The sequence below is a fragment of the Mustela nivalis genome (genome assembly GCF_964662115.1).
Source record: "Mustela nivalis genome assembly, chromosome: 19".
NCBI lineage: Eukaryota > Metazoa > Chordata > Mammalia > Carnivora > Mustelidae > Mustela > Mustela nivalis.
Window position 1 is genome coordinate 4,750,935 of NC_139038.1, and position 20,917 is coordinate 4,771,851.

General features: G+C 59.1%; 1 protein-coding gene across 1 annotated transcript; it reads right to left on the bottom strand.

Moving 5' to 3' along the window:
- Nucleotides 1-1,732: 1,732 nt before the first annotated feature.
- On the bottom strand, nt 1,733-20,628 carry ZNF316 (zinc finger protein 316). The gene is made up of 6 exons (XM_082712655.1): nt 20,494-20,628; nt 16,376-16,758; nt 16,081-16,202; nt 15,158-15,284; nt 14,543-14,656; nt 1,733-7,223 (listed from the first exon to the last, which is right to left on the bottom strand). The coding sequence occupies exons 2-6, from the start codon at nt 16,728-16,730 to the stop codon at nt 4,888-4,890; spliced, it is 3,054 nt and encodes a 1,017-aa protein (XP_082568781.1). The 5' UTR covers nt 16,731-16,758; nt 20,494-20,628; the 3' UTR covers nt 1,733-4,887.
- Between the last annotated feature and the right edge of the window lie 289 nt (nt 20,629-20,917).

The following is a 20,917-nucleotide window of genomic DNA, read 5'->3' on the forward strand; positions in this document are numbered from 1 at the left end:
TGAGCCTGTCTGCAAAGTAAGCTTCCAAAAGAGGAAGAGCTCGAATGCCAAGAAGAAGAGTCAACAAAGTTTACCAAAGTGTGATACAAATTAAGCTTACGGAGCAACATGGTAAGAACCTAAATTAAGTGTGTTCGGGCTGGTCAGATAGAACTGAAGCCATAACTTCCAAATTGAAAAAAAAAAAAAAAATACAAAGTAAAAAACTGCATAGAGCCTCACAGTGGCTGCTGTGGCTGCCGGTTGGGGAACCGCATTCAGTCTTTGTCTCAAGGTGGAAACAGGATCCTGGTTCCTCCCTGACCCGGTTCTTGTCTGAAGAACGTTTGCTTCCTGGCCCTGAGAGGTGCCATGCTGGCTTTCCCCGCCGAGGTCCCTTTGACCTTCAGGCCCGCCTTTCACCATAGCTCTGCTCTTCCATGCGCAACTTCTCAGGGATATTTTTGACTCTACTGGTTTCCCCCGTTCTGTTCCGCGGAGACCTAATTCCTGAAGCTCTCCGTTCTCGCGCTGCAGCAGGACTGCTGTGTCGCTGTTGTCCCAGACAGCTCCTCCTCCCAGACTGGCTCCACACTTCCCTACATCCCAAATCTTCCTCTTTCTTGGTCGATTCTTTCCTTGTGTGACATGCCTCCTATGAATGGCTAAAGGATGGTAAATTTTCTGAAATTCTCGCAGATCGAAAAATATCACTTGTCTTTGCAACCAGAATAGCTTGGCTGGAGACAGAACTCTAGCTGAAAAATGTATTTTTTCCTTAGGGGGATAAAAATCAACCTGATAACACTGAGCACCCCAGCACCAAATTATAGTCCCTGAATAACATTTCCCACTCAAGGAATCCCGGCTCCTTGGAGAGTTGGCCGATTGCAGGTTTGGGGTCGGAAATTTTCAAGGTAAACCTGAGATGTCTTGTCTTCAGAAAATATGGAAGCTATGAACTTGAACTGGGTAAGCGTATATTATAGTCAGAACCCCAGAAATACCTTAGCCAAGGGTATGAGGTTGTTTTTTTTTTTTTTTAAATAACCTGTTTACATGTTTGAAAGAAATAGAACAATGCAAGCCATTCACCTCTGTAAAATTAAGAACAAAGCAAAGATTAAAACGATTGTTGGTGCCACCTGTTGGCGAAGCAGAGGACCACTCGTACTTTCTCACTGCGCTGGGGGAACACGTTGCTGGACTGGAGTTAGCCTTTCCCAGGGGCAATTTAGCGGCACCCCGAATTTTACAAACACATGCCTTTTGGCCCAGCAACATCACCTCTAGGACTTTTCCTAAAAAGACAACTAAAAATCTACATAACTGCACGGAAATATGTACAAGAAGCTACTTTGCAGCATTGTTTCTAATTGTCAGGAACTGGAAACAACCAAATGCCCATTGTTGGGGGACAAGTTACACCGATTACTGGTACATCTGCAAATGAAATGCTATCACAGAGCGGTTAAAATGAGTGAGGTAGTTCTGTCCGGTAGGAAAGAATGTCCTAATGTATTGTTAAATGGGGGGGGGGGCAAGTTGCAAGGGGACATGTAAAGTATGTCCAGTGGTGAGACGCTTCCATTGCATGGAAGAAATGTGCTCCCACAGCTCCTGCCCCACTCTGGTGCCCCGTGGCGGGATGTGGTGACTCTATAGGACGTAAGTGTGCATGTAACACATTTTGTTGTACTGCTGGGATTTTTACAACTAGCATGTATTTTATAATCAGGAAAAAAAAATTAAATAATGAACAAGGATCATAAAGCTTTATTTAATAAATATCACCCCCAAATGTCAAAATACTTTATTCCATTCGTAGCCAATTAGAGAAAGAAAAAAGAAAAAGAGTTAGAAGGAGGTGTGTGAAGAGATCAAGTGAAAGGGTCAGGAGCGAGGAAGGAGGCTGGGGAAATGCAAGCAATAGAGAAATGGGAAAATAACAAAAGAAAGGGGAGGCCAGAGAGGGTTCTCGGAGCCTCAAGGCTCTGGAAGTACCACCTTGCACAAGTCACATCTCCTGGGGGCTTCCACTCCTTGGCAATGTTTGAAGATGCCTCCCAAATGGCCCCAGATTCCCCCAAATTGATACTCAGGGGAAATCAATCAGGGACTCCAGAAATTTGGAAGTCGTCTCAAAGCCAGGAAGGCTGTCTACTTTTTTTTTTTTTCCTATGACCATCAGGATTGGGTCGCCCCCTCCCCCGCCCCCCCCAAATAAAAAGGAATTTGGCCGCACAACGATAAGCTCTATCAGGGGATAATTTACCTTTTCTGAGTAGACTTTAAGATCCTCAAGGCCATCAATTTGTAACTAGGTCTTAACATCCATCTGTCACTCAAAGTTTTTTTTTTTTTTTAACTGAAACATTGGGTTCTGCTCTGATGCCTCCAAATCACATCTGAAAGAGAATTTACTTCATAGTTCATATTTTCCAAATCCGTGGGCCAAGAATGGGAGGTCAGATCTCGTTGTGGGGACCTCATGTGGTGAGAAGAATGGAGTCAAGAAATCAGTACAAAGGAAGGAGTTGGGGGGTAACAGGAGGCGCCCTGTGCCCTGGCACAGAGCAGAGGAGCCCAGACAAGCCTACGAAACATCGAGGCCTGAGGAAACGTCTGTGACTCAGCATGTGTCTGGACCCCCGAAGGGGGACCTGGCTCCTCTCCTCTGACCTCAGAAAGGCTGGAGAAAACAACCCTAAGCACAGGAAGGTCCCAAGATAGGCGTGTTACAAAGAGTTTGTGGCAGTGTTGGGGGGCCCGCTGGGGACTCCCAGAAAGACTTGGTAGACACAGGCAGCAGGAGCCAAAGCTCATCTTGGGCTGACTCCTCATGGGCCATTTCTAGTCTCTGAAAGAACTAGGAACTCCTAAAAAGGTTTTTTGTGTTTCTTTTTGTTTGCAGAAAAAAAAGGCCCAAGACCTTGCAGAGCCTCCCTGAGGGCACTAAGGAGCAGCACAGCATGGAATCCAGTCAGAAAGCTCATTTCTCCAGTCTTTATTAAAGCTAGGTCCTCCTGCTGATGGCTCCTGGCCAGGGCAGAAGCAGCTGGGGCCCAGGGCAGCACCAAAGGTACGAACTCTGAGGGGTGTGCAAGGCGGGGAGGAGCACAGAGCCACACCCTAGCCATGTGGGGCTACACTGCCTTGAACTTGGCCCCTGAGGTTCCTGTCCCACAGGGAAAGGAAAGAAAGTGAGGACAGGGAAGGCATCACCCAGCACTGCTGACGCCTCCAGGGACCCCTGCCCTCCTCAGCACCCACACCACCCCACCACCGCACCCAGCCAGGCGAATTCTTACCGCCACCATCCACGCCACGCCCCCTTCCCACCCACTGACTACTGCGCCTCCTACCCCGCTCCCAGCCCCAGCAGTCTGGCTGCTGGCTCTCCCAAGGCCATGTCTACACTAAAACAGAAGGAACTAGGTCTAAAAGGGAATGCGGTTGCTTCAAAATCTGTTTTCTGGCCCCACTCACTGGCCCACAAGGCATTCAGGGAGGGAAGGATCTCATGTGAGCCATATTTCAGCTGCCTGCCCAGTGCCTCCCAATGGCCCAACCCAGAGGGCGGGGTGCCCGCCAGGCGCAGGATTTGCATAGCTGGGTGCCTGGCCTGTCATTGAGCCACAGGCTCAAGTCCACACCCCCGCAGGTGGACTTCCGCTGTACAGACTGCCCACCCTGTGACGTGGGATTCTAAACAGAAACACTGCTTGCTTCTAGTACAGAATAACAACAGAAGCAGCATTCAAGGGACCCATAGGCATCACAGGGCCCTAGCCCCGTAGGGATGTGAAAATTGATCCTGCTGTTAACCTGTCACTTTACAATTGGTCATTAAACCTAAATAAGCACTGGGCTTAGAGGACAGGGGCCCATGTGTCTGACTGCTCCAGGGAAGGTGGCGGCCCAGGAAGTTGAAGGCTGGGGCCATGGCCGTAGCAGCCAGCAAGGGGCCCCCAAGGATCTCTGAGTGTGCCACCTCCAGCTGCTTAGAGGTGAGAGTACCAAAGGACTCAAAGGGGGAGGCGGAGACCAAAACCGGCCAGGGCAGAATTAGTGCCTGGCTGATCTCGGTGCTCAAGTGGGGTGAGAGTGAGTGACCCTCCCCCCAGAATAAGGCTTCAAACTCCCTCAGGACCCTGGAACACCTGCAACCCGTCCGCCTGGGGCCACAAATTTGGTTTCTGGCTTTTTCTCCTCCTCCCAGATTCCTCAGGCCATACAAGAGATGGAAATAAATATCCACAGTAGATAAAATAAAAGCCTTCCCAGTCGCATCTCTGTCCCCCCTCCGTAGGGAGGAACATCGTCCTCCGGAAACCCAGAAGGCTTCCCCTAGCCCTGCGCAGTCCTTAAAACTTCCCGGACACATTCAAATGACCACAAGGTCCCTGAAGTCCCTCACTGAGGAATGGGAAGAAGTCGTCAACCAAACCCACTGGAGGAGCCCGATGCTCTGCCCTCGACCACCCCACCCTCCCCTCGACGCAAGGGCTCCCCCTCCCTCGCTGTACAACCCACTTACAGACTAGACTCATCGGCCGCCGGTCCCCCAGGCCACCCAAATCGGAATCCGAGTGAAATAAATAACCTCGCCTGCCATCCCTACCGCGTGGGATGCAGCAGTCTCGGTGAGGGTGGCCGCCCCCTGCCCTCGCCTCCTCCGCGCGTGGCTCTCCTCTCCCCACGCGCCCCCTGCACGGCCGGACGAGCTCAGCGGCCCGGTTTCCCGGAGCCGGGCAGGAGGGGCACCCGAGGTTGGGGCGGGGGATGCGGTGCACGGGGGGCTGAGGGGAAGGCACCGCACCAGGACTGGAATCCTCAGCACCCCGAGGCCAGAGGAGCAAGGGGGCCGGCGGCCCGGCGGGCTGCGCCTCCGTCAGCCTCAGGCCATCACAGGATGCTCTCCTCGTAGGCGCCCGACGGCCCCGCGAAGGGGGCCGTGGGCTCAGAGCCGAAGCTCGTTCCGCCCGCGAACTCTAGCAGGGTGCTGCCGCGCTCCCCCGGCCCGCTGCCCGCGCCTGACGTCCCCTTGGCGGGGGCCTCGGTCTTGGACGCGGGGGCCGCGGGCGCGGAGCCGGGCGCGCCGGCCGCCCCGCGGTGCGTCTTCATGTGGGTGAGCAGGTGCGAGCTCTGCGAGAAGCGGCGGCCGCAGTTGGCGCAGGCGTAGGGCCGCTCGCCCGTGTGCGTGCGCTGGTGCGTGACGAGCACCGAGCGCTGCGAGAAGCGCTTGCCACACTCGGGGCACGGGAAGGGCCGCTCGCCGGTGTGACCGCGCCGGTGCTTGGCCAGGTTGGAGCGCTGCGCGAAGCCGCGGCCGCAGTCCGAGCAGCGGAAGGGCTTCTCGCCGGTGTGCGTGCGCCGGTGCCGCTTGAAGTCCGAGCTGTGGCCGAAGCCCTTGCCGCAGTCGGGGCAGCGGTGCGGCTTCTCCTCGGCGTGCGCCCACTGGTGCCGCGTCAGCGCCGCGCTCTGGCCGAAGCGCCGGCCACACTCCCCGCACGCGTAGGGCCGCTCACCCGTGTGCGCGCGCCCGTGCGCCGTCAGGTGCGCGCGCCGGCTGAAGCCCGCGCCGCACACGCCGCACACGAAGGGCTTCTCGCCCGTGTGGCCCCGCACGTGTGCCGCCAGGTGCGAGCCGCGGGCGAAGCGCGCGCCGCACTCGGGGCACGGGAAGGGCCGCTCGCCCGTGTGCGTGCGGCGGTGGCGCGCCAGGTGCGAGCCGTACACGAAGCTCTTGCCGCAGTCCGCGCAGCGGTGCGGCCGCTCGCCCGCGTGGTAGCGCTGGTGCTTGGCCAGCGCGGCGCGGCGCCCGAACGTCTTGCCGCAGTCGGAGCAGATCCATGGGCTCTCCTCCTCTGCCAGCGCGGCGGGCGCCGGCTCGCCCAGCAGTCCCCCGACGGCCGGCGCAAAGGCGCGAAGCCCGCCGCCGCCACCGGCCCCTGGCCTGCCACCGCCGAAAGGGTCGCAGGCTAGCCCCGCGCCCTCCACCAGGGCAAGCCGGCCCCCCAGGGGGACCGGCAGGGGACGCCCATCGGCCGGTAGCCGCTCCCCGAAGTCCGGGAGGCCCAGGATCGGGAAGCTGTCCGGGTGCAGCCAGGACTTGGGGTGCACGGGAAAGTGGAAGCCAAGTGGGTGCGAGGAAGGGCCTTCGCCCTCCCCCAGGCCATTGCCCAGCTCGAGGAACCGTCTGTCCGGCTCGGGGTCCTCCTTGCTCCCGGGGGTGGGCCCCACTGCCGCCGCCGCCGCCGCCGCCGCCACCTCCTCTCTAGCCTCGACCTCGGCCTCTCCGTCCACCTCGCCGGCCTCGGCCTCCTCAGGCCCCTCTGGCCCGGCCTCGGCCTCTTCAGGCCCTGGCACGGGCACCGTGTCGCAGGGCTCCCGCCGAGGGCCGTCTCCGCTGGGCTCTGTGCAACCGCCGCCGCGCCGGTGGCGCTGGAAGTCGGCGCGCAGGCGGAAGGCCTGGCCGCAGTCGGGGCAGCAGTGTGGCCGGTCGGCCGTGTGCACCGCCTGGTGCCGCGCGAGCGCCGAGCTCTGGCTGAAGCTGCGGCCGCAGTGCGGGCATGGGTAGGGCCTCTCGCCTGTGTGTGTGCGCTGGTGCGTGACCAGGTAGGAGCGGCGCCCGAAGCCCGCACCGCAGAAGGCGCAGCGGTAGGGCCGCTCGCCCGTGTGGATGCGCCGGTGAGTGACCAGGTGTGACTTGTAGACGAAGCGCTTGCCACAGTCCGGACACGGGAAGGGCTTCTCTCCCGTGTGCGTGCGCTGGTGGATGGCCAGGTGCGAGCGGTACACGAAGCCTTTACCACACTCGTCGCAGCCGAAGGGCTTGACGGCCGCGTGGTAGCGCTGGTGCTTGGCCAGCCGGGACCGGTGCGGGAACACTTTGCCGCACACGTCGCACGTGGTCTCGGGCCGCCCGGCCGGGGCAGCCACAGTGGCAGGGAACGCCCAGGGCGCCAGCAGGTTCGCACCAGGCTCCCGGCCCTGCAGGAAGGGCTTCGCCTCTGGCCCCTCGGCCAGGCCCCCGAGGCCCCCGGGGTCAGGACCCCATCCCTCCGGAGTCTGCGTGGAATCTGAGTCATCGGGGCCCCACGTCCCAGGAACGTCCCCCACGCCGTAGGCCGCTGACCAGAGCCCCGGAGGCTCGTTTTCTTCCTCCGCCACCTCTGCCAAGAAGTCTTCATCCTCCTCCTCCTCGTGGTCGTCCAGGTCGTCAGTCCAGAACCAGGCCCCTGAGGGGACAAAGGAAGGCCGGAAGGGAGAAGTAAGAGGAGGCCAGGACAACCCCTTGCAGGCTCCTCCCTAGAGAAATCACACTTGGGCAGGACCCCAAGCTCCCCTGGCCTCCATCCCCAGTTTCTGGACAGGATGCCTCTCTGGTCCACAAGGACCCATTCCAGCATCCCTGGGGCAGTAGAGCCACTGCCTCCCTCAGTTAGGAGGAAGGCTGCAGACAGGAGAAATGTGCGGGCGGGTGTCCCTCTTAAGGGAGGCCAAGATTACTGCTCACTCTATCCTCCAATGGCACCAATTCACTAATCCCTCTGGCAGATCTCCAGGGCTTGCTGCCTTGCTGAGGAGCAGGAACACTACAAAACTGGTCACCTAAGCTCACAACAGCGGTCCTGTACCCAGGAAAAGAGAGACCCCTGAGCTGTTCTCCCCAAACCCCTATGTCTTCCAGAGCATTCCAGCCCCGCCCTGCTCGGTCCAAGCCCAGCAAGTCTCCAGGGCCAGCACAGCCCCAAGGTCCTGCAGCTGAGGACCTGCCTTTGTAAGCACCTGGGCTTTGCTCAGCATCCCTTCCCCTCGGAGTCCTTCTCCACCAGCCTCAGGCTGGCCAGCAGACGTGGGTCTCCTTCCGACTCTCGGAGCAGAACCTGACAAGGCTGCCTTGAGCCCAGGAGACCTGGAGGGGCCGTTGGGCCCTAGCTCCCTGCGCTCATCCACAGCCCAAGCTTCCCTGTAAGCCACCCCAAAGCCTGGCTTTTTCCGAGTGCCTGTGCATTCGGGAAACAGTCCCAAGCTGGTTAAGGTGAACTGCAAGCACTTTCCTACCCCAGAAGCCCAAGGACACTGCCCCCCACTCCGCCACCAAGGTCTTAACAGTTCTCCACCTCCTCCACCAAACTGACCTCTCCCTTCAGGGCAGAGTGTGGATATGGAATTGGCCTGTAGGGTTTTCTAGTTTGGAAAATGGGGTGCTGATGCGCTTGTCATCATACTCAGGAGGGAACTACTGTTTATGGGACAGGCACAAAGTCTCGTAAGGAAGAGAAGGGAGAACGCTGACCCACGGTGGCCCCAGGTGTTCCAAAGCACCTGTGTGCCCACTTTCTCACGCACACTCTGCCCCGTGTGTGTCCACAGTGGTCGCACACCGTGCTGCTGACCGCTCCAGAATACTAGCATCTGGAAGGTTTAAGCTCCGAGGGTGCAAAACCCCTCTCCTGCCCCACCTGGGTCCACCACGGAAACTGTGGCCGGTGTCAGGCATCACCTGGCTAGATGAGCCTGAAGGACCGAGTCCCACCCCCCGAGGCAGGTCGGGGCCAAGGAGGGCTGCCCAGCCTGGCTCAGCCCTCGCCCTGTATTCTGTATGGCACTATGCATGCACGGTGACATGGTCACAAGGGAAAACAGCACAGCATGGGGAGAAATAAAGGCAGACACACAACTGTTCGGGCATGATTGCGGCTACGGAAAAAAAAAACACGCGTCATTTAAAGGCATACAGAAACGGGTTATTTTATTTTTTTGTAATTGCATATTCAAGTTTTCTACAGTTATAATATTATACTGTTATAATAAAAATAAGCTTTAAAATAAGAGATGAAGTTTGCTGAACTACACTCAGTTTATCTCCAGCTGTCACCCAGGGCCACGAGTGGGTGACATGAAGTGGCTGGTCCCTGGCACAAGCACAGAAATGGCCCAGCTCCTCCCTGGGAAGCTCAGAGCACCCCCGTGAGACGAGAGGGTCTGGTGCAGGGACAGGCGGGTCAGCAAATATTCAGGTCAGCTGGGAATTCTTCCCATGAGTCTCAGAAAGAATTTTAGCACAAGAATTTGTTAGTTTGAATTAGAGACTCGCCAAGGCAGAGGGAGTTCAAGCTGAGGAACAAGTTCACTGTCTTAGTGGGGTTAGTGTGTACCCCAAGGCCCAGCCCAGGGTCATCCCTGCTGGAGACAAAGTAGACACGCAGGCCAAATGAGGGCCCGCCAACAGGCCACCTCAGCCACTCAGAACTGGGAAGGGTGGGCGAGGTCCCAGTGACTCACCCACAACACTTCTTCCTTGGGGTCTAGGAGCAGCAGAAAGCCCCCCACACACTGGGAAAGGTGAGCCCTTACCCAACCTCCACCTCAAGCCCCTGCAGAGGGGAGCAACACAGCTGGCACAGCCACTTGTCCAGGAGTGAGAAAACACTGAGCACATGCCAAGGTGGTGGGGAGCACCAGTGACACCCAATGTGGGGCAGTAAGGGCAGCTGTGTCCTGGGCAGTCAGGGCCGGCTGCACCCCACGATCGCCGGGAGGAGCAGGGCCACTGGAGGGGGAGGCAGACAAAGACCAGCCTGCCCCAAGACTGGGTTCCATTCCCTTCTTTCTGTCACCAAAGTGGGTCAGGGTCTGGAGGTGGGACCCTGGAGTGGGGGTGTCCAATGGAAGGGTCTCTCGAGGTTCCCAGGGAGTTTGCTGGAATCCAAGTGAGCACTTACCAGGTCTGCTTGTGAGCCGAGAGCCAGAGCAGAGAATGCTTCTACAAGGTGGGTGAGGGGACATACTGTAACAGTGGCCCATAGGGTCAAACACAGTTGCTCCTTTCAGAACGCACAGGGACAGGGTAGAGAAGAGGACCCTGGGAAGTGGGAAGCTGCTGTCTCATCTCTCTGAGACATTTGCTCCCAAGGACTATGACCCTGGGTGATGATTAGCTAGGCTGAAACCAGTGCTCTGAGGCCCGATGACAATCCCAGGGCCTGAGCAGTAGCCTTGTCAGGAGAGCCCCCAAGGCACCTCCAGTAAATGCCCTACCAAGGCTCTAATCACAAGACCTCAGAGAAGATGAAAGCCCCCGAGCCACGCGGGGGGCTTTGACAGACACACGACAGACACACGACAGACACATGACGTCCTGAGAACCGTGTCACCATTTTCTATGACTCGCACCCCCAAGCCACCTCTGCCCCTGTCAGCGAACCCGGAGGCCTGCCCCCGGGCCCACCCTCACCTGGGGCCCCTGGTGAGTCAGCTCCGACTAATAAACCCATCTCTGCTGTCAACACCAGCGCCAACTCTGCCATCCAGACCCAGAGACTCGAGGTGCATTTGCGGAGAGCCCCCCACCCCCCCGAGGGACAGTTACAAGGCGAGGATGTGGACAGGGTTGGCGTGCCCCAAGGTGCAGGTGGGCTCCTGCCTCAGGAGCTGCTGGCCAGCTGCCCTTCCTTCCCACTGAGCAGGAGTCTGGTAACCAGGCCTGTATTCAAGCGTGAGGGAGGCGGCAGCTCCCGACAGGGCCAGGTCTCTGTGCTGGGCTCTGTCCTCCGAGCACAGGGCCCGTCCCCCATCACTGGCTAGTGACCTCTCGCCTCAGTCTCCTCATCTGTACTATGAGTATAATATCAAGGAAGAGCTACTAACAGGAGCCTGAGGCCCGGCTCTCCCTCACTTGGAAAGTTTCCTGGTTCCTTGCCCTTCTGCCTACACCATGCCCAGGGGGCGGAGGCAAGAAGGGACCCAAATGCCTTCTCCTGGCTCAGACAAAAAAGGGGGATTCAGGGACACCCAGGGCCCCCTCAGGGGTGTGGCAAAGGCAGGGAAGGTCCACGCTAGGGACTAATATTCCCCTGACCCCAGTTTTCCCTTGGCTGACAGCCCAGCTCAGGTGCTCAGCCCAGGTGCTCGGCCCAGGTGCCCAGCCCAGGTGCCCAGCCCAGGTGCTCACGGGCTGTGTGAGGTAAACACCACCTGCCGGCTGGGGCCGGGCCTGCAGCGCACGGCCGCTCCTGACCTCCACCTCTCCAGAACCGCTGACGGTGCTCACCAACCCTGAGATTCCCCCACCTTGGTGTTAAATTTTCTGTCCTTCCTTTCCCGGGTCATCTTTAAGCAGGTGTAAGCCTGCATGCCGTATTTCTCTTCCGTCCTCCGCCCTCACACGAGGGGGAGGAACAGCAGCCAAGGAGGAAGGGGATCAGCCGCCAGCCCCGCTGGGTGCCAGGCCCGCGCCAGGCACCGTGGAGACAGCACAGGGTAGACAATACCCAGTGCCAGCTCTTACAGAGGAGGCAGGCAGCAGCAGACAGGAAATGAGGAAGCAAACATCTAGGCAGGACTATTTCAGACAGTGCTGTTTGCTCTACATGCAGGGAACATCCTGGAGTAATACGAGAGGGCATGTTCCTGAAGTCTGTGTGTTCAGGAACACATGACTCAGTGGGGGTCCTAACAGCGGAGCCAGCCACACAAAAGGCACTCCTGGCAGGGGAAACAGCAGGCACAAAGGTCCTGAGGCAGGCTTGAAGAGAAAGGATGTCTGTGGGGCCGAGCCTGAAGAGCTAAGGGTGGAGATGAGCCTAGAGGGGCAGCGGCCTCAAGGCCACAGCAAGGCCCAGATGCTATGCCAAGTTCATGGGGAATCCCCTAGAGGAAAAGGCAGAGGCAGCTTGGGAACTCCTGTGGCCACAGGCCTGCTGGCCTCATGAAAGCCTGGGACAGGATAGAAAGAGGAAGGCAGAGTGACAAGGACTAATCAGGCACAGAGCCACTGGCACTCAGGTGTCAAGGACGCTGCAAGAGGGGACTGAGGTAGGAGAAGTCCCCTCAGGTTCAGGTTCACTCTGAAATGACCATCACAGAAGTGGAGCGATCAAGGGTACGGATGGACAAGCAGATAAGGTGAGGGCTGGAGAAAGAAGCTGAGGACGGGCAGCATTGACGTAAGCTCTGGCCACGGTCTCCTGGAGAGAACAGAAGATGACGCAGGACCATCCTGGTCTTGGGAACAAGCGAGGGCAGGTGCAGAAGCAGCCAGGAAGGCAGCTGAGAAATCAGAGGCCAAGAGGGTCCACCTCAGAGAGCAGAAAGCCAACCCAACAAGGACACGAAGCCGGACCACCAGCCCCAGGTGGTGGTGGCAGCATCCTCAGGAGGTGTGACGTCAGCCGGCAGCCACGCTCCGGCCACGACCCTGCTGCAGTGCAGCTGTGGCCAGGAAATGGGGTCCCGCCACCAACAGGGGACCTGGCGGGCGACTACACGGGGCTATGGCAAACAGGAGCGAGGTGCTGCTATCCAAGCCAGGCAAGGAGAAAGGCACAGGAAGAGGGGTGGTGAGGAGAGCACAGTGTGCAGGGCTCACGGCCTGCGGTGGAGGAACCGAGCCCAGAGCCGGAAGGGCAGAGCAGGGGACTTTGGTCAGTATGGCAGACAGGATGGGGCGTCTGAGGGGGACAATCTGGCCAGAGTCCAAACCTTTTGGCCCAGTTCTTCAAAAAGCACAAGAGGAGTACACTGGTGTTTTGCCAGGCTACAGTCTAGAGATCCAGAAGCTCTGTCGGGCCCAGGACCGCTAGCATCTGCCCCATCCAGAGCCAGAGGTTCTCAATTCTCAACAGACTCGGCCACACGGAAATGAGTAACGGGGAGAAGACCTTTAGCAAACAGACTACAGTCATTGTTAAGAAAGGCCTTAGACGGCGTGCCTGGGGGCTCCGTCAGTTAAGTGGCTTGCGCTTGATTTCAGCTGAGGTCACCGTCTCGGAGTGCTAGGATCAAGCCCTGCATCAGGCAGGAGAGTGGGCTTGAGGATTCTTTCTCTCTCTCTTTCCCTCTCCCTGTGCCCCCCCCCCGTTCTTGCACACACACTCTGTCTCTCTCAAATAAACAAATGAACAAATAAATAGATATTAAAAGAAAAAAAAGGCCTCAGATGGGTTTGCCCTACCTGAGCTGACCCCCGCAGACAGGGATGTATCTAAAACTATGCCCAGGGCCTGCACCGACCTCGGGCTCGCCGGATGGCAAGGGGCAGGGATAGGGGGAGCACTCGAGGCCATGCAGCCCTACTACAGCAACAAGGCAGGGGAAGACAGGGAGGCACTGGCCCAGCTAGCCAGCCTCCTCAGGGTGCTGCCGACCCCACCCAGGTGCACAGGTCACATTGTGGGGACCGCCCACACCGGAACCTGCAAATGCCTATACTCCACGACCCTCCAAGAAGCGCGGAGAATGGGGGCACACCTATTAACATGATGAGAGACTGGCAAAGACAGGCCCATAGCCCCTTTATCTGCACGTGGCTTTTCTGAGCTCTGCCCATAAGCAGGGCCCACCTCCCACTGAGACCCCTTGAGAAACATCCCCTCTGTCCCAGACTCGTCCCGGAAGCAGCTGCCATGGTCTTGCCAGCCAGAGCCCACCCAAGTCCGAAGCCCAGGAACGATTCCCAGAGAGGTCCCCACAGCACATGGAGAGCCAGGACGGGAAGGCTGTCCAGTGACACCACAGCAAGCGAGCCCTGGGGCTGGGCCCAGCTTTCAAAGTCAGCGTCCTCAGCTGCGAGGTCAGCTGGCTGCCTGTGCCCTGCTACCGCACAGGCTTGTCGCCAGGATACAGAGTAAACGGGAAAACACTTCGAAGAGTCCACTTGCAGGCACAGTAACATGGTCTGTGTTTCTCTGTGTTTTTATTTTAAAACACGTCCATAAGCTACTCTGAGTCTATCCAGGTCCGTGATTGGCAAGAGCCAGCAGAGGGGGACGTCACTCGAGCCCCCAGGCAGACACACCCTCCACGATCTCTCCCACACACTGAGCCCGACCCACAGACCTCGTGAGGCACTGCCACAGAAGCAACAGTCCCACATCCTCTGCTTGGAAATCATGGATTTCGGTCCATACTTCATTCTCCATGTGAGCAAAGAGAAGCTCAGAGGCTTAGAGAAACACCCAGAACCACATCGGCGGTCCCCAGGGAAATTTGCCACCCTTGAACACACCCTGAACGCTTCCCTCCAAAATCTCCTTTCTGGAAGGGGCAAAGCTGCGCACCCAGGCCGAGGCCTGTCCCCCAGACCCTCTGCTCAGAGACAGCCCAGTGGGTGCAGAAGCCACAGGACCAGTTCAAGTGTGGGAACCAGAAAGGCGGGTTTCTCTCAGCCAGAGTTTGCCCAGCTCCTGCAACTTACTTTCTCTGAGCCAAACACTCAACAAATGGCCCTCACTTACAAAACACAAAAAATAATCAGAGGCTCCAAGGCAGGGACAGGGACATTTTCCAAGGCTCCTAAGAGAAACCTGTGGGTCCTCTAAGGATTCGCCAACCTTGGACGTCCATGGGCTAGAATGGGCTCACGGACCCATTCCATGGGCCACAAAGGCAGAGGTTAGCCCATGGCGGCCTCCCTGTCTCCACGTGGCCCACTCCACATCCTGGACCACCAGCACCAAGGCCACGGCACAGGGCTAAGATCAAGGCCAAAGTCTGGCAAAGCTCTGAGGAGCTGTGTCAGCAGAAACCCCACGAGATTCCATCTCCCACTCACCTGTGTAGACGCCAGTGACAATGTCTCCTTCCTCAGGACGGGGGCTATCTGGGACCCAGGGCTCCTCCCCTTGCTCCAGCCGGAAGATCAGATCCGGCTTGGGGATTGGGTATCCTGGCCAGGAGAAAAACAGCCGGCGGCTGCAGGGCTGCGCTGGGCAGGGGCCCCCCTCGCCCCACATAGTGCCATCCCCACCATGCCAACCGGCTCCTCACTCTCCCTTCCCTCTTCTCCATCCTTCCTGGACCAGCCCTCCCGGCTCCCAGCCTCCCCCCTGGGAAATCCCACATTCACAAGTCTAGACTTTTGCCCCGGTACCCGCAGCGGCCCTGCTGAGCCCCTCCACACGCTTCCATCTCCTCCAGCACCTGACTCCTCACCCTGGAGGCCTCTGGGGAGCAGTCGGCGGAGACCGGAGCCGGATGGGCGGCTCCCACAACACATCCACCGGCTCGCGGCACTGCTGGACCACAGTGGAGACCCCGCGCCCTAGGACTTCCCCAAAAGGCAGGCTGGCTCCAGGACCCCCTTCTCCTAGACCCTGCGGCTTCAGAAGCCACTCTCTCAAACGGCTAGGCTGTCCGCACCCATCATACCGAAAGCCTCCCTGCTTACCCAAGGACACCAAGATCCCATAGTTTTCCTGCATGACGTCCTTGTAAAGGTCCCGCTGGTCTGCGTCCAGCCTTTCCCATTCCTCCAGGGAGAAGTACACAGCCACATCTTCAAAGGTCACCAGCCCCTGGAAAACAGAGCCCTGGCCGCTGCCCTAAGCTGCCCGAGGTGGTGGGGAGGGGGGAGCCCCGAGAAGGCGAGCAACAGGAAGTCTCTTGAAGAAGAGGTGACTGTGTCCTGCAACACAGAGCTCGTGGGGACACAGCCCAACATCCCGTCACTGACAGGCGACCAAGCCTGGCAGCGGGCCTGAAAGGCAAGGACCCCATTTCCACTCAGAGATTAGGAACCCAGGCTCCGAGCGGGCAAATGCTCAGCACGTGGGGGGTGGAGCCACGACTCACACTAAGGTCAGAAAACAAGTAAGCTCAAGTCTGTGCCCATGCAGGGAGGCTGTGTCCTCCCCCCCTTACTGTCCAGCTGAAGACAGTGGTCACATCAGCAATGTGAGGGCCCATGCCTGGGTGCATGAGTGGCATCGACTCAACTGACCGTGGGCCCTGGCGTCCAGTCTGACTGGGCTCGGCAGGAAACCCGAGCCTGGACGGGTGACAGGCCCTCCAGGTATGGGGTCATGGCGCAGCCAAGGGAGGGGCAGTCAACATTCTCAGGACGTGATAGTCTGGGAAGGGTCGGACCCCAGGAAAGTGGAACCATGTCCCATGGGCTTGGGGCTAGAGACCCCCAGTCGCTTCTTGCTACCCTGTCTCTGCTCACAGCCTGAATTAGCCCTGAGGACCACAGAGTCTCTGCTTTGCCCACAGGGATCTCCGGAATACCAGGCGCTCAGATTCCCCCCTTCCCCCCACCCCGCCCCAAGCAAACCCCGCCTGGTTAACTGAGCTCCAGAGACAGCAGCTCACCTGAGATCCAGCTGTCAAGGAATCGTCATCCTCTTCCTCCTCTTCCTCCTCCTCCTCTTCCTCCTCCTCCTCCTCCAAGTCCTCATCCCTAGGTGTGGCTGGAAGCCGGGTGGCCTGCCACACTGAGGGGAGGATCTCTTAGGGGCCTGCCTACGCCATCAGGCCTCACTGCCACCGTCCCCTTTGCCCGGACAGCAAGCAGGGTCCGGAGCTCCTGGCTCCTCCTTGGGCGATGGTGGCGCCACCTGCCCTCCCCTGCTGCCTCCTCCCCCAGGAGCCGCTTCCTTTTTCTTACCCTTTTCCTGCAGAACTGGGGACTTGGCATCACTGCCACGGCCAAGGCGCTCCTGGGTCCCCGAGGTCAGACTCCGCTCCTCGGCCACCACCTCCTCCACGTCCTCGTCCTCCTCCAGCTCCACCTCCACCTGGTCCACGGGCCCGGCCCGCCCCCCCTCTTCTTCCCCCCCCACCTCCTCGCCCTCCCCTTCTTCCACGACGATCTCCTCCTCCTCCTCCTCCTCCTCTATCTCCACCTCTTCCCCCTTTTCTTCTTCCTCTTCCTCCTCCTGAGCAGGAGCCCATTCCAGCCCATCCTCCGCCTTCGCCAGCTGCGCGGCTGGTGCGTCTGGAGTTGAGCGCAGGGCTGCCATCTTCCCCGGAGGAGAGCCTCAGCTCGGCCTGAAACACAGACAGGCGGCAGTGACCAGCTGCCCACCGCACACTCACGTGCGACGCTCGAGCCTTGCAGCGTCCCGCAGGAGGCAGGCTTCAGCGCCCCCACTCGACAGTCATGCCGCCAAGGCTGAGAGACGACCGAGGCTCTTTCCACAGTCTCACACGGCACAACTGGGACATTCTGTACCCAGAGAAAGTAACCACAGAGTCCCTCTCCGTGACCCCATTATGCGGTCTCAGGTCTTCCTTGTCAGCATTTATGTGCTGGATATGAACCGCCGCGCTTTCTTGCAGTAAATCAAGGATTTAGCCTGGGTCTTTATCCTCAGGGGCCATGAAAACAGGGAGTCCAGGCAACATGGCCGAGAGTGGCCCACATTTGGCTGAAAGAGCTGAGCGCAGCCTGGGAGGTACGGCCCACCTGACATACAGGGGAAAATGCTCGCCCAGCTCTCAGCACCCACGCTGTGCCAGCAGGGGTGAGGGAGGAGAGGCCCGGGCACGGGCAAGTGTGTAATGAGACCGGTGGTCTTATTCGCCACTGCTGGGAAGGCCAGCAGGTCAGGCTCCTGCTGCCAGAAGCAGCACACCAGAGGTGCTGAGTGTGGGTCACCTTCTGCGCCTCCCTTGCCCCTCACTCCGCCCAGAGCATCTGGAGATAGTTCAACCGATCACAGAGATCTGGTTCATCGCTGCACCAGTGACAATGATCTAAAACACCCTGTGACATCTCTTCAACTTTAAGGATCAGAAAATCCCACCAGGACAGAACCACCAGTGCCCCAGTGGCTTACAAGGTCCTACTCATGCCACTGTCACAGCTGGGTCAGCCCAGGTGCTGGGCAGAGACATAGCCATGCGGCCGCATGGCCCAGAGCCAAGGGCTGTGGACCTGATGGACAGGAGGCTACAGGCCCAGGGGCCACTCCTCCCTCCCAGGTGAACGCCCTTTACCAGGAGGCCCAAGGCCAGAACAGGGTCACAGTTTTAACCAGTCCAAGGCTCCTTTTTGGGTGAACAGTTCCAAGCTCCTGCTTTAAATCCATACTTTAAAAGCAAGGAACTTGGAGCGTTCATGAAGGCCTCCCAGAGACAACGTCCAGGTCCAGCGGCTGAACTGCATGGGCACCTAGATGCCACCTCTGTCCCACCCCTCATGCTCCCCTCTAGCTGACCAAATTGCGAATTCACAGTCACGGAACTCGGTGTCACAGGTGAAGAGCTATGCCTAGGTGGGCTGCCCCAGCCTCTCCCCAAAACCTACAGTTCTTGGCCTCCATAACTCTTCGGCCATGTGAAGGCATGGAGTATAGAAACACACGTGCCAAGCGCTACTCTAGCCACCTCCAGGAAGACGCAGCTGCCCTACCCAGCACTCAGGGCACTGAGAATGCTCAGCAAAGGTTTCCTAACCGCCACCCACCTCAGAATCCAGCGGAGGGCTTTCCTCACCCAGGCCTCGGGCTACAAATCCAGGCTGAACCCAGACGCCACACCAAGCCCAGCCGAGCCGTATCCTGCCTGGCCACCATCCAGAGCAGACTCCCACAGCAGGTCTGCTGTATCCAAGGACCCAGTCGCAACAGAAGAAAACCCCAGGGCTTTGGAATAAAGTGGCCCGGTGCTTGGTCCCAGCTCTGGACCTTTGCCCAAACTAGTCCCTTTCCCTGGAACTTGCTTCCCCTCTTCTTCTCTGATCCTCTGTGGGGAGCCTCCTGGGCCCCCGTTTCACCCAGTTCCCTGAACTCTATCCTCACGGCACCTCATTTTTATATATTCAAGGAACTGCCTCCTTACCACCTGTCTCCCCAAACACACAATCAAGTGCGGGAAGACGGAAGTTCCCTTTGCTCATCCCAGAATCCCCCCATGTCAGACACAGAGTTAACGCTCAAATACTTATTAAGGAAGTGAGTCTAAAGTCTGTAATCAACGTGAAGCACATGAGATCTTAAAAATTCAGGGGCGCCTGGCTGGCTCAGTGAGTAGAGCATGCGACTCTTGATCTCTGGGTCATGAGTTCAAGCCCCGCACTGGGCATAGAACTCACTAGAACAAAACAAAACACCTCAGTATTCTGGCCCCACTGCCACATTCCAGAATAAACTGATCACTCTTCAGGGTCCTTCCAAACAGAACCCATGCCAGAAGCAGTGAGAGTCTCTGCCTTCAAAGAGGCTGGGGCCTGAAGTCCCTGCTCCCCAAAAATGCATGTGCTGGTGACCAGAGAAGGGAAAGTCTCAGCAGCTATGGGAGTTCAGCAGTCACCCTGCAGACAGAACTGTGACCTAGCACAGCCAGACACCTCACATACCCCAACCTGAAATCCAGAACAGAATCATTCTGGAAAACAGACTTCAGTCACTCAGGCACCAGATGCTTTCTGCCTCCCCATATGGCTGGGTGCTGGGCACACTCCCCCAGACCCACACGCTTTCCTTTCTTCTCTTCCCAGCCTGTCAGCCCACTGACACTCACTCTGCCTCCTTCCAGCCATCTGATTCTGGGTCAGAAGTCACAGAGGGTCAGGTAAGCAGCCTCATCAACATAAACCCCCACATCATCCCAGTCCTTTATTTTCCCGGGGGCCCCCATCCTAGGATACAGTACTACGGGTGCTTTACAACTGAGGATAACGAGACACCCTCCACGGAGGGAAGGGAGGACCACACGAACAGAAAAAAAAAGTTTGGGAACTGTTAGAAACTCTCCACAAAAGTCCCAAATTCAAGGAACCTACATAGAGAAGGAGGAGAAATGTGTGGGTGCACATATATCTAGGCCTGGTCCCTCCCACACCCGTTATTCAAGGCCCTCCAGGTTTTTGTCTCCTCCAAGAAGCCTTCCCTCCTTGACTACTACAATCCTCACTGTGAGTCCATGGATCAGGCTGCCCTACCCTCCAGGATTTACTCCCGGATTTGCAGCTGGATGCGTGAGGCCATCCCAGCTCCCCCAGGCCGGCCCCTCACCATGCTGACTAGCTCCCCACATCTGCCAACACTTGTTGAGTCAAACTAAGTACCAAGGTCTCCCCACACAGGTGCAGCCAGGGGCCTGAACCTCCTGCACACCTCCCCTTCTTCCTACCCACCGAGTCCTCTACCGAAGGCCCGCCCCCTTCCCACTTATGTGGCCACATGGGGCAGCCCAGACCCTGCCCTACCCCAGGGATGGGTTCCCCTACGGGACTACCAGCAATAGAAGACAGCGCAGGAGCCCACCGGAGCTTCCACTGGCAGAGACCGAGGACCCAGACGAGGCCCCCAAGGTCAGTGAGCAAGCTCATGGGGGCCCCCAGCCAAGCATTTCCATCTCTCCAGGGGGCAAGCTATCTGACTTGGGTCTTCCCCAGAGGCGGTGGCGGTGACAGCCCCTTCTGGATGGGTGTGTCTCCGGGGGCGGCCACGGCCCAACCCCCGCCCCTAGGGCCTAGCCGGCGGCGGCACCTCCCGAGGACTCGCGCGTGTCCTCCCCAGCCCGCCTGCTCCGCGCCGCCGGCCTCCGCCCGCCCCGGGGGGTCGGAGCCCGCCCCCTTCGGGCGGTCTGGGGCGGGGGATCCGCGGCCCGCCTCGGCCGTGGGCGCGGCCCCCGAATGCCCGGCCAGCGCGCCGCTCCGGCCCCGCCAGGCCCAGGCCGGGCCCCGCCAGCCCCGCGGCCTCCCGCGCCGGCGTGGAGAGGCGGTCCGACCCGGCCCCGCGCTCCGCGCCTGGCCACCCGCACCTGCCGCCCACTCACCGCGCGCGCGCGCCGGGCCGGCCGAGCCGCCGCCGGACGCCGGGGCCGGGCCGGGCCTGCGCGCCCCGCGCTACACAAAGTGACGGCCCCGGAGCTGCGCGGCGGCGGCGCGTGGGCACCGGAAGTGCCGCCGCCGGGCCCCGCCCCGCCCGCGCCCACGGGGGGCCACTTCCGGTCACGCGGGGTCGAGCGCGGCTCCCGGAGGGGCGTGCGTGAAGGGCAAGGAAACGCCCCTGGTGCGAGGGAGGGGGCTCCTGGTCCGGGATCCCGGCCCCACCTCTGGGGACCCTGGTGCCCCACTCCTGGGAACTCCAGGGTCCTCTGCCCGGACCCAAGACCTCCACTCCTCCCCTGGGAACCCCAGCGCCCCCTTCTCTGACCTGAGATCCCGACTTCAGCCTGGACACCCAGCCCCGCCTGCCCG

Coding starts and splice junctions, on each gene's coding strand:
- ZNF316 (XM_082712655.1), bottom strand. CDS start 16,730: ATGGCAGCCCTGCGCTCAACTCCAGACGCACCAGCCGCGCAGCTGGCG. Junction 16,203..16,375: donor CCCAGTTCTGCAGGAAAAGG/GTAAGAAAAAGG, acceptor TCCTCCCCTCAG/TGTGGCAGGCCACCCGGCTT. Junction 7,224..14,542: donor TGTCACTGGCGTCTACACAG/GTGAGTGGGAGA, acceptor TTGTCCCCTCAG/GGGCCTGGTTCTGGACTGAC.